The sequence below is a fragment of the Humulus lupulus genome, chromosome 2, assembly GCF_963169125.1.
Source record: "Humulus lupulus chromosome 2, drHumLupu1.1, whole genome shotgun sequence".
Lineage (NCBI taxonomy): Eukaryota > Viridiplantae > Streptophyta > Magnoliopsida > Rosales > Cannabaceae > Humulus > Humulus lupulus.
In genome coordinates this window covers 54178189-54190799 of record NC_084794.1, presented here as the reverse complement: position 1 = coordinate 54190799, position 12611 = coordinate 54178189, and the positions used below count along the sequence as shown (strand labels likewise).

General features: G+C 34.7%; 1 protein-coding gene across 3 annotated transcripts; it reads left to right on the top strand.

The window, feature by feature from the left end:
- The first annotated feature begins 4889 nt into the window (after nt 1–4889).
- LOC133817826 (phosphatidylinositol 4-kinase gamma 5-like) lies at nt 4890–8367 on the top strand. Of its 3 annotated transcripts, none has more exons than XM_062250435.1 (2): nt 4890–5198; nt 5734–8367. In XM_062250435.1, the coding sequence occupies exon 2, from the start codon at nt 6015–6017 to the stop codon at nt 7941–7943; it is 1929 nt and encodes a 642-aa protein (XP_062106419.1). In that variant the 5' UTR covers nt 4890–5198; nt 5734–6014; the 3' UTR covers nt 7944–8367. The 3 variants fall into 3 exon arrangements, with proteins under 3 accessions (XP_062106419.1, XP_062106420.1, XP_062106421.1); XM_062250436.1 differs by having other exon boundaries at nt 5713–8367; XM_062250437.1 differs by having other exon boundaries at nt 5665–8367.
- The last annotated feature ends 4244 nt before the right edge of the window (nt 8368–12611 follow it).

The window sequence follows — 12611 nt, the reverse complement described above, 5'->3', positions numbered from 1 at the left end:
TATCGTGACCTACCAGCCCCATACTATTGAGAATGGAACTAATCATGCCCATCCATTGCTTAGCTCTGAATGGTTCTAGGCCTCCCTCAAAGACTGGGGGTAATACTCCTGGAATATTTCACAAAGAAATTCTCATCTGTTCTCAACCCTAGGCTGAGCCAAAACTGGTGCCACTCCTAGCAGAGCAAAGGAAGAGGTGTTCCCTGATAGGTTTCGCTGTTGCTTCAAACACCTGATCTCTTCCTCCTACCTTTGCAATCTTAATTGCACATCTGTAAGCACCTGCTGCAAATTTTGAGGGGCAGATGAAGAACTCAACCCCTGGCTGAAACTCCCAACCTCTGTATAACCACCATCAGGCCTCATTATCTGCCTTGGATACATACCTGTTGGTTGAATCTACAGTCAATAACTTGACCCATTAAACATGATGAACATATGAAGAGATTTCCCCACGGGATCAATCTTACCACACCACATTCACAAATCACTGAAGTGCTAAAAATATGCCCATGGCATTCATACATCAATCATAATCCCTGCTCTTCCAACATTCACACCATGCCTTCAACTCCAGCATGCAAATATCACATTTATATATATTCATGGAGCAGGTAATCATATAGTCAAGAGACTGGCTCTAACAAAATCTCATGCTCCCTAATACAATGTGCAGGTAAAGCATTTACATTCTATATAAGCAGTTAAGCACATAAATACAGAAATAGTTACCATTCCCTGAGTGAAGTTATCTTTGATGACGAGTGTACATGTCCAGCTTGTCTTTAGGAACCCTTAACCTTGGCTCGCTCTGATACCAAGTTGTAATGCCCTAAACTCCAGGGACTGTTACGGCGTGCATTTTAAACAGTGTTAAACTTGCTAATCGGGTAATTTGGCCATAATCGTGTAACTAAGTATGATTAGCGATTTAGGGTTAAATTTTTTGGTTAAGATATAACGTTTCATTAAAATGTTTACTGTATACATTGGGATCCTAAAAATATAATTTAAAGGTTAATTACAACAAAATATTTACAACCAGCCAACCTAAGCAACAAAATATGGTTTAACCCTAATTCCTCTTTCAACCCTTGGCCGTGGCGGTCGAGCAGCCGCATATGTACACATCGTCACCTAAGCTCTCAAACTCAAGGATGGTCCAGCTTTCTTCTGCCTTTACCTGCACCACATAGCATCCGTCAACCGAAACCCAGCAAGAAAACTCAATATGCTCATGAACAGTAATAGCATGTCATCAAATCATAATGTGCATGCCAAGCAATAATAGCCTTAATCACACATGCAAATAAGTTAAAATAATGATGGTTGTGGGCCCTGCCCTCATGTATGGATGACTATCAAGTCAAGCCTAAACAGATGAGTGATTAACACTTGAGGTTCCGATAACCATGCTGAGGCTTATAACCCTAATCAAATGAGTGACCGAAGAGTAAGTCACTAACATGGGATCTACACCCTTAGATGAGTGACTGATAAGAAAGTCACTAACATGGGATATGCACCCTTAGATGAGTGTCTGGTAAGCAAGTTACTAACATGGGATTTGCACCCTTAGATGAGTGACTGGTAAGCAAGTCACTAACATGAATCAAATGAGTGACCATGAAGTCACTAGTGTGGGTTCCGTACCCTTAACCATGTGACGATACGGTCACCTAGACCTTGTGGCCCTAGCTATGAGTAACTAGTTATAGAACTAGACAAGCGCTTTTAGTTTTCATTGAACTTGAGGTCGGTCTGCTATTAATGCTCATGATGAGTCATTCAATGCAGATGTTGATTAGATTTAATCTTTTCGGCTCTGCATTCATGATGCTTATGTCACTCTTGACTCATAGGTCAATAACACACGACCAATGCTCAGTATCGCTGTCGAACTTGACTAACAAGTCACAGCTTCACAGCTAAGTCTGATACCATTGTCGATTCTGACTAGTAAGTCAGTGCCACACACAAGTAAGCAATGCTACCAGGCATATATTGTTGGTTTTTATTGATCAAATTAGAGATTATACGCAGCGGAACAACAATCAAATTGTTAATTTAATCCCACAAGATTTCTAGATCTACTTCTTCACATGCATATATATATATTGAATCAAAGACATGAATAGAAAATTACCTCAGGTCCTTCCTTGCTGCTATCTTTTTGTATGGAAAAATCCTTGAGATCTCACACCAAGATCTTCCAAAATATTCTCAGTACACAAAGAACGAGTGTGGGCTCGCTATACAAAATAATAGGCAAAATCTATTTATCAGATATTCTCAACACATGAGATCTGATAAAGTTTGGACCTAAGTTTGTGAAGAACAGTGACTTATGCTTGTATCACTGTTCTCTTTCTCTGAGAGAGATTTCAAGATATTTTTCTATCCGTGAAAAGTTACGTTCTGAAAAACAGATACCCTATATTTAATATATCCAATATATTAAAAATAAATTATTAGTTATTTTAAACAATTTGAAAATAACTAATCAGTTATCAGATTTTGTTTAAATAATAATATTGTAATCATATTAGAATATCTCATTATTTATTTAATATTTAAATAACTAAAATAGTAGAAACAAGAAACTACTCAGGGTCTTTTATGCGTGTAGCACAATGACTGTGCACTTTGCTACACGTGTACCACATGCCTATGCAGGCATGTGATTTTTCCCAATTTTTATTATTATTTAAATACCAAAAATCCCAAAAATAAATTAATTCAAAATTAATTATATTTTTGTTAAATCAAATAATTAATTAATTCTTAATTAATTAATTACACATAATTAAACAATAATTATGTTTGATACATAGAAAAATATTTTACTTATCACATAACTCCTTTTTGCCCATTTTTTGTATTTGCCTTTGACAGTGATTGTTTGAGCCATTTCGGGGATCATGGACCTATAACATTAAGCTCCAATAAATTGAAACTAAATAATTAAACTCTTTAATTATAATAGTTAATTTATTAATTCTGATATTACTCCACTATAAATTCAGAATTGCACTCTTTATGTTATAGATATACTTTTACAGAAATCTTTTTCTTAAGTCGTCCATTGATATAACCATCTTACAATAGTTCAACCCTCTAATTAATTAGTTCATAAATTAGAATGGAAGAATTACCATTTAACCTTTCTAATTTACTTCTTATTCCTTAAGTACCATTAATTCACTAGTGAATAATTAACCTATAATCTAATTATAGATTTGAGCTCAAAATCATTCAGTTCCAGAATTAACCCTTAAGGGAACTAATACACGATCCGTTAGGAAAGATTAGATTCCATATTGTTGATACATGTTCCCAGCCATCCATGATATTAAATCTCCAAAACAAAAGTCATTAGCCTCATTCTTTGAAAAGACCTTAACAAATGAATCAAAAGATTTAATAAACATGAACATGAGTTCATGAACACTCAGGATTTAGGTTGATCTATAAATGATCATCAATTAAGATATGAATTACAAGTCTTTATTGTTAAATGGTTTTTGGATAAAGACTTTAATTCATATCGGTCCATGTCATATATAATCATATTATATAAAGCAAATTTACCGAGATGTCCTACCACATCAATAATCTGAATCTAGATTATTTGTATCATTATGATATTCAGTAAACCGTACTTACAACTCCAATTAAAGAATTCCATAACTTTAATTTGTCGTTGTTGACTATTTTTATTCATTCATGTGATCTTAATTCAAGTTTATTTCAGAAACTAATGAGTTGCCATATAACAAAATAAGTATAGTTTTTTTTTGTTTTTTTTTTTTGTAATGTAACTTATTTTATGGCGTTTAAGATACCATTTGGTTTCTTTATAAGTTTATTTGAAGACCTATCAAAATTGCTCTTTAAAATAGGTTAATTTAGAATACCATCGATTAATTTTTAAGTATGAAATAACAAAATACTTTTTAGTAACCCATGAAGTTGGTTGGTATATTGAATTTTGTTTAAATTTAAAGTTTTGTTACTTTTTAGTTAACCAAATATAAGATAAATTAAAATGTTACGTTTGATTCTGGTCATCTTCTCCGTCGTTGGCGACAAAACCTATGTTTCCCATGTATCAAAATGAGCACCTCGAAGAGTAGATCGCAATTGTACCATGCTTGAGCCCGAAAGACCGGCAGTGTGGCTGAAAAATTTATTTAAAATCGCGGAGAAGAGAGAGAACTAATTAAATAAAATAATGTCTAGAATTCCTTTTATTACATAGTAGTCAAAAGATAAAATTAAAAAAAAATAAGGTTGTACAATTGCATCACAAACAATAGTATACAAAAAAACAAAAGAGGTATTAAAATGATATTTTTGTAAATATAATGTTACATAACATATTTTTGTAAATATAATGTTACACGGTATTTTTGGAAAAAAATCTAAAAAATAATACCGCATGTAAATTTTCCTAAAAAAAAGCTATATTGACTTAGTATCCGAACTAAATTAATCACATTTAAAAATTTTAAGAAAAATTCTATATATATTAATATTTGTTAAAATTAGTTTATTTTGCAACAATTTAAATTTATGATTAGAAGAGAATGAATCAAAACATAATAAATAAGTTTTATATTCTAGAAGAACATAGTGCACTCTTTTTAACTAATAAAATTTAGAAAAAAATCACAAAAAAAGGGAAAAAAAATTGAATTAAGACATAAATACAAAAGTCCAAACATAGTTTAGTTGAATAAGAAACCAAGACAAAAATAGAGGGAGAGAGAGAGAGCATTGATAGGGGTTGGAATTTATGGCTCCGAAATAATTTTCCGAAATATCTTTTATTTAGTTTTCCGAAATAATTTGAGGTATAAAAAGGAAATTAAAAAAGTTGGTATTTATTCATTTATAATTTTTGGATTTTGATAAAAATAAAAAAACTCATCCGCTTCGCTCCGAAAGGGAGTTGGAATTTATGGCTCCGAAGCGGGAGAGATCATAAGATAACACCCTTTCGTTGTTCATTCCATTCCATTTCAATCTCAATTCTTCATTGTCATCTCACTCATTCCTCGTCCTTGATTGATCTCTCTCTCTCTCTCCTCCCCTTTCGCCACCCTCTCTATCCGATTCCCTTTCATCTCACGGCGGTGCCCGCTCCGCGGCAAGGCTCCGCCGTCCGAATTCCCTCATCTAATCATTCTTCCCTGGTCAGTTCCTTTTTCATTCATTATAATCTCTATATTGATTGATATTAAACTTTCGGGATTTTGTTTATGTTTTATACTTTTACTTGTATTTTTTATTAGTTATATGGTTTTGCATGTATGGCCTTTATCCACTACCTTTTTATGTGCCTTTTATTTTGGTGTTCTGAAAAGGGTATCGTAAAAGAATTATTATTTTTTATTATTATTTTATATGTAAATGAATTAATGTTTATTCAAGTATTGAAATTTTCAGACATTGTCCTTTTTCCAATGTTTTTTTGCCTTAATTCTTCCAATTTTTATCTTAAAAAGAAACCTTTTTATATGTAGATTATATGGATGTATTTTTTGATCACATCATTCAAATGGGTATTTTTGTTTAATCATAAAGCTTCACTTCATCAAAAATATTTAATAATTTGGTTACTATTAATTTTATTTATTATATATATTCCTTGGCGAACAGTGTACTTCAATCATAACAGATTCCTTTTGAATGATTTCATGGAAAAAGCTAAATAGGCAGCTTTCTCAGGTGGTCTCTCCAACTCCAGCGTAACAATGCAGTCATCAGAGGCCTTCTCAAACATGGCAATCTTAGCCACAAGCCAAAGCAGAGTAAATATGAGGATTAAAGCATCTCGGGTTCTGCCTGGTTGATTATGATTTGTTACCACACAAGCATTTCTGATCTTGTATTTGTGCCAACCTTTGAGTTAGGCGTTTCCTTAGTAGTGAAGCTCTCTGCTGCCGCTTCCGCTTCCACCGCCACCGCCACTATTGGTGTTGGAATTCGCCAAGTCTCTTCCTTGTTTTATGTATCCTGATGTGGACAACCTTGTACAAAACCAACACCAGATGGCGCTTGCTACTTTTAAAGTTCCTCCTAGAAGTGAGTACTGTTGGAATAAGAATTTGGAAAGAAAACCTTCCATAAGGAGACGAGTATTTGTGCAGACTGAAAGTGGCTCTGTATTGGGTATAGAGCTAGATAGCAGCGACAATGCCCATACGGTGAAGAAGAAACTACAAGTTGCCCTTAATGTCCCAACTGATGAAAGCTCATTGGTATATGGTGATATGGTGCTGAAGGATGATCTAAGCGCAGTGAGAAATGATTCTCCACTTCTTCTCACTAGGAACTTATTGCACAGAAGCTCATCTAGTCCATGTATGTCGCCAAATGCAAGGGATCTTCAACAGAGGGATCAAAGTGGTCCCATTGAGATATTAGGTTGCTCATTTCAAAATGCTCGAACACAAGAACTGGTTATGGATATTGTAGAGGCAATAAATAATGGCATTGATCCAGTCCCCGTCCGTGGTGGTCTTGGAGGTGCATATTATTTTAAAAACCTCTATGGTGAAAATATTGCTATTGTAAAACCAACCGATGAGGAACCCTATGCCCCAAACAACCCAAAAGGTTTTGTGGGAAAAGCACTTGGGCAACCAGGCCTCAAACGTTCAGTGCGAGTTGGCGAAACAGGTTTCCGGGAAGTTGCAGCATACCTTCTGGACTATGATAATTTTGCTAATGTACCCTCTACTGCTCTTGTTAAGGTCACACATTCAATATTTAATGTTAATGATGGGGTGAAGGGTAATGTGCATCGCTTTGGGAAGCAGGTTAGCAAGATTGCATCACTGCAGCAGTTCATTTCTCATGATTATGATGCTAGTGATCATGGGACTTCTAGCTTCCCTGTTGCTGCTGTGCATAGAATAGGAATTCTAGATATCCGGATTTTAAACACAGATAGGCATGCTGGTAATCTTCTGGTCAGGAAGCTTGATGGGGTTGGGAGTTTTGGACAGGTGGATCTTGTTCCCATTGATCATGGTTTTTCTCTACCTGAATGCTTGGAGGACCCGTACTTTGAGTGGATTCATTGGCCACAAGCATCAATCCCGTTCTCAGAAGATGAGCTTGAGTATATTGATAAACTTGACCCTTTCTGTGACTCTGAAATGCTTAGAATGGAACTGCCTATGATTCGAGAGGCTTGTCTTCGTGTATTGGTTCTCTGCACAATTTTCCTCAAGGAGGCTGCTGTTTTTGGTCTTTGTCTTGCTGAGATTGGTGAAATGATGAGCAGGGAGTTTCGGGGCCTTGAAGAGGAGCCAAGCCAGCTTGAGCTAATCTGCATGGAAGCAAGGAAACTGGTACAGGAGGAGAAAATGCACACCTTTGAAACAAAGAAAAGAGATGAGGACGATTTTCAATTCTTCATAGACAGCAAGGAATACGACTTGGATTTGATCACAGATATGAAAGAGTCTTCTGAAATTAGAATATGTCATTCCACATCAAAAGGAGGAAATGACGGAACTTTACTTTGTAAACTAGAGGTAAGAATGGAGGAGAAAGATGAAGGGAGTGAAGAGGATAAGTTGTCTCCAAGGTCAGATGAATATACTGACATTGTTGAGAATCATGTATCAAATACTTCGAAACTATCAAAGTTTTCGAAAAGCATGAACATTGATGGGAAAAGCAGGCGACATGAGAAGCCAAGTGCAATGCAAAAGACTAGCTATTTAGCTGGTCCATCATTGCGGAACAAGAGTGTGAATGAAAAGCTTCCTGTGAGTAGTAGTTTTGTGAAGCTAGCAGATTTGAATGAAGAAGATTGGATGCAGTTTCTTGATAAATTTCGGGGACTGCTTTGCCCAGCCTTTGCTAATAGAAAAACTGGGAGCTTAGGTCAGAGGCAGAGACAGAGACTTGGAACCTCATTCTAGATTTGAGTTGGTGTAGTATCGGATAAAGTAAGTATGGACTTATAAAGACTTGTAAATTGTGGTAGCCAGAGTCTGTAGTTTGTACACTTTAGGCGTATATAGGGTTTTTCTGCAGGAGATATGGATGACAACATTAGGAGTTGGATAGTCTTGGGAATTATACTAAGCCACATGAATATAGCTACTACTGTCATTTGGCTAGTGGAGATGAAAACTTTGTTTTCTTTTTTTTCCCTTTTTCGTTCAACCAGTGTTGTCTTCAGCAGTTAGATAATGTTGGAATAAGGCTGAAAGAGGGAATGTCACCCCACCCCACCCCACCAAAAAAAAAAAGAAAGAAAGAAAGAAGTATGTATATGTATATATTGTAATGTTGGAGATGCTATGTATGTATAAGAGCCTCTTTGTCATTTTTTTTTTCTCTCTTTTGCAATCTGTTTCTTCTGTCTTGTGCCATGTTCCTACCTATGCTTGCATGACATAACATTTTAACAAAGACAAATGTTGCAGGGTTGGGAACTTGGGATCCGAGTTATTTTTATTATCCAGTTGGCTATCAATCTAATTTTCTTTGTTTATGTCCTTGGGATTGATAATGTCTAATGGGTTGTATGGAATCAGATCCAGGCTTCTTAATTTATTACTGTAACTTATCTTTTGTGCTGATTTATTCATTCCAGGTTTAAATAAAATAAATAGTGCTTACAGAACTTTGCAGCAGCTGATAGATTTACCATAGCTTTTCTTGGCTTGCAATCCAAAAGACTTTCTAACTAATAGTTTTGCAGGTCCAACTGCGCTCTGTCCAAATTTAGTAGAAAGGAGAGCCAATATTTGGGTTTGTGCTCTCTCTTTTATTATTTTGGGGTAGAAAGTTAGTACTGGTGGGGTTGGTTTTGGTAGAGAATTGATAGAACTGCCAATAGACAGCGTCCTCAAAAACGGGGGACCACTAGAGCAGTCATCTTCCAAAAGTTTTATAAAGGGAAATTTGAGAATTTATGCCTAATGAGGGGGCCTATATCTAAATCTAAAGCACTCAGATCTTGACATCATGTAAAATTGATGTTAAACTTTGCCTAATTACCAAAAATACCTCTATTAATTTTTTTAACTCTTTTCTCACCTCACAAAACTCTATTCTCTCTCTCATTCTCTCAATCTCAGACACTTCCATAGCACAATCACACCACACTCACTTCTATTTCTTTCAGATTTGAAGACCACACATCGACCCACGAACACCATAAAAGCTCTATTTCCATCTTTTTGCTCTTTGTTTTTTTTCTTTCTAATTTCATTTGTCTTTAATAATTCAAAGCTTAAACTAAGTAAAAAGTTTAGTTAAAACACTAATGAACAAGTCTGTGTTTGATTTTGTTGTTTTTTTTTTAATTGTTTTTACAATTTTTTAGATCTTAAACGTAAAAATTTACAGAAAACTCGATATATCTCGATGCCCAGCTTAATGGGCCCTTAAAAATCATGTTTTTCATGAAAAAAAATTATCTGGCTCGACAGACCTTGATAGAACTCGATGCAATTCATAAAAAATGCATAACTTTTCACTCAAGTGTTTGTTTTGAGTGATTTTTTTTAATTTGGGTATTTTTGGAGATCTATACGTTTATGATGTGTACACACACATTTGAGAAGTTCAAAGATTAAAAACATACCCAACTTTAAAAATATAGGGACATTGTTTTTAACATAGGGGTGTTTTTAATCTTTGAACTTCCCAAATGTATGTGTACATATCATAGACATATAGATCTAAAAAAAATAACCAAATTTAAAAAAAAAATCACCAAAAACAGACACCCGTGTGAAAAGTTATGCACTTTCTATGAATTGCATCAAGTTCCATCGCGTTCTATCGAGGCTTGTCGAGGTGGCATCGATTTTCATCGAGGTCTGTTGAGGCAAAAGATTTTTTTTCATAAAAATCATGATTTTCATGATATGCCTCGATACACCTCGATATACCTCGATGCCTACCTCGATGGGCCCTCAAAAATCATGTTTTTCATGAAAATAGTCATCTGCTTTAACACGCCTCGATGAAATTCGATATGATCTCGATAAAACTCGATGGAACTCAATGCACTTCATAGAAAGTGCATAACTTTTCACCCGGGTATACGTTTTGGGTGATTTTTTTTTTAATTCGAGTATTTTTTTGAGATCAACACGTCTATGATGTGTACACACACATTTGAGAAGTTCAAAGATTAAAAACATACCTAACTTTGAAAATATAGGGGCATTTTTTTTAACTTTAGGGTGTTTTTAATCTTTGAACTTCCCAAATGTGTGTACATATCATACACGTGGAGATCTCAAAAAAATAGCCAAATTCAAAAAATAAAATCACAAAAAACGGACACCCGAGTGAAAAGTTATGCACTTTCTATGAACTGCATCGAGTTCCATCGTGTTCTATCGAAGCCTGTCAAGGTGGCATTGATTTTCATCAAGGTCTGTCGAGACAAATGATTATTTTTTTTCTTCATGAAAATCATGATTTTCATGATATGCCTCGATTCACCTCGATATACCTTGATGGGTCCTCAAAAATCATGTTTTCATGAAAAAAGTCACCTCCCTCGACAGACCTCGATAGATTTCGATGCAATTCATAGAAGGTGCATAACTTTTCACTCGAGTGTCTGTTTTGGGTGATTTTTTTTTTAATTTGGATATTTTTTTGAGATCTACACATATATGATGTGTACACACACATTTGGGAAGTTCAAAGATTAAAAACGTACCCAACTTTAAAAATATAGGGACATTATTTTTAACTTTGGGGTGTTTTTAATATTTGAACTTCACAAATGTGTGTGTACATATAATAGACATGTAGATCTAAAAAAAATAACCAAATTTAAAAAAAAATCACCAAAAACAGACACCCGAGTGAAAAGTTATGCACTTTCTATGAATTGCATCGAGTTCCATCGCGTACTATCAAGGCCTGTCAAGGTGGCAGCGATTTTCATCGAGGTTTGTCGAGGCAAATGATTTTTTTTTTTTTTTCACGAAATCATGATTTTCATGATATGCCTCGATACACCTCGATGTCGACCTCATGAGCCCTAAAAAATCATGTTTTTCATGCAAAAAGTTATTTGCCTCGACAGGCCTCAATGAAAATCGATGCGACCTCGACAAGTCTCGATAAAACTCGATGTAATTTATAGAAAGTGCATAAATTTTCACTCAAGTATCCGTTTTGGGTGATTTTTTTTTTAATTTGGGTATTTTTTTTAGATCTACACGTCTATGATGTGTACACACACATTTGAGAAGTTTAAAGATTAAAAACATACCAAACTTTGAAAATATAGGGGCATTGTTTTTAACTTTGGGGTGTTTTCAATCATTGAACTTCCAAAATGTGTGTGTACACATCATAATCGTGTAGATCTAAAAAAAAACCAAAATTAAAAAAAATCACCCAAAACAGACATTCGAGTGAAAAGTTATGTACTTTATATGAATTGTATCGAGTTTTATCGAGGCCTATCGAGGCAGATGACTTTTTTCATAAAAACATGATTTTTAAGGGCCCATCGAGCTGAGCATCGAGGTATATCGAGTTTTCTGAAAATTTTTCTATTTCAGATCTAAAAACTTGTAAAAAAAATTGCAAAAAAAACAACAAAATCAAACACATACTTGTTCGAAATGCATATATTAGTGTTTTAACTAAACTTTTCACTTAGTTTAAGATTTGAATCATGAAAGAAAAATGAAATTAGAAAGAAAAAAAAAACAAAGAGCAAAAAGATGGCAAGAGAGCTTCCATGGTGTTCGTGGGTCTATGTGTGATCTTCAAAACTGAAAGAATAGAGGTGGGTGTGCTGTGATTGTGCTATGGAAGTGTATGAGAGAGAGAGAGAGAGAGAGAGAGAGAGAGAGAGAGAGAGAGAGAGAGAGAGAGAGAGAGAGAGAGAGAGAGAGAGAATAGAGCTTCATGAGGTGAGAAGAAAGTTAGAAAATCTGGTAGGGGTATTTTTTGTAATTGGGCAAAGTTTAGCATCAATTTTACATGATGCCAAGATTGAGAGTGCTTTAGATTTATGCCCCCTCATTATGCATAAAATCTTAAATTTCCCTTTATAAATAGTAGAGACATATGAGGACCCCACATGCCCACATTTTAAAATGGCTATTTAGGAATTTTGACAACCGAACTATCACTTATACATTATTGTGCCTTATAATTTTTTTCAGCGAGTTAAAAATTACCCTCAAACTATTCACAGTATTGTAAAGTGAGACTTTTGTTCGATTTCGTTCACTTTTTGTCACGAAATAATGATGTGGAAATTTACCCCATGATCTGGCTCAACACGTGGACACAAATACCATCTGATTGGGATATTTGAGAGAAAATAACAAACAAAAAAATTAAAAAATTATTTATATATTTAGATTATTAAAAGTAAACAATTTTTAAAAAAAATATTTTCTTTTATTCTTTTCCTTTTTTTCTTCCACCTCTCTCTTCATTTTCTTTGTTTTCGTCTTTTTTCTTCTTGTACATGGGCAACAGACATGGGCAGCATTGTTGTGCTTGAATGTGTCACATAGTTGAGGATGAGTGGATCTTGCCGGACGTCGACTGCAACGGGCAAGGTGATGGTCTGCGATGTAGCTTGT

Excerpts from the sequence above, each read along its gene's own strand:
- LOC133817826 (XM_062250435.1), top strand. The coding sequence starts at position 6,015 with ATGTATCCTGATGTGGACAACCTTGTACAAAACCAACACCAGATGGCG.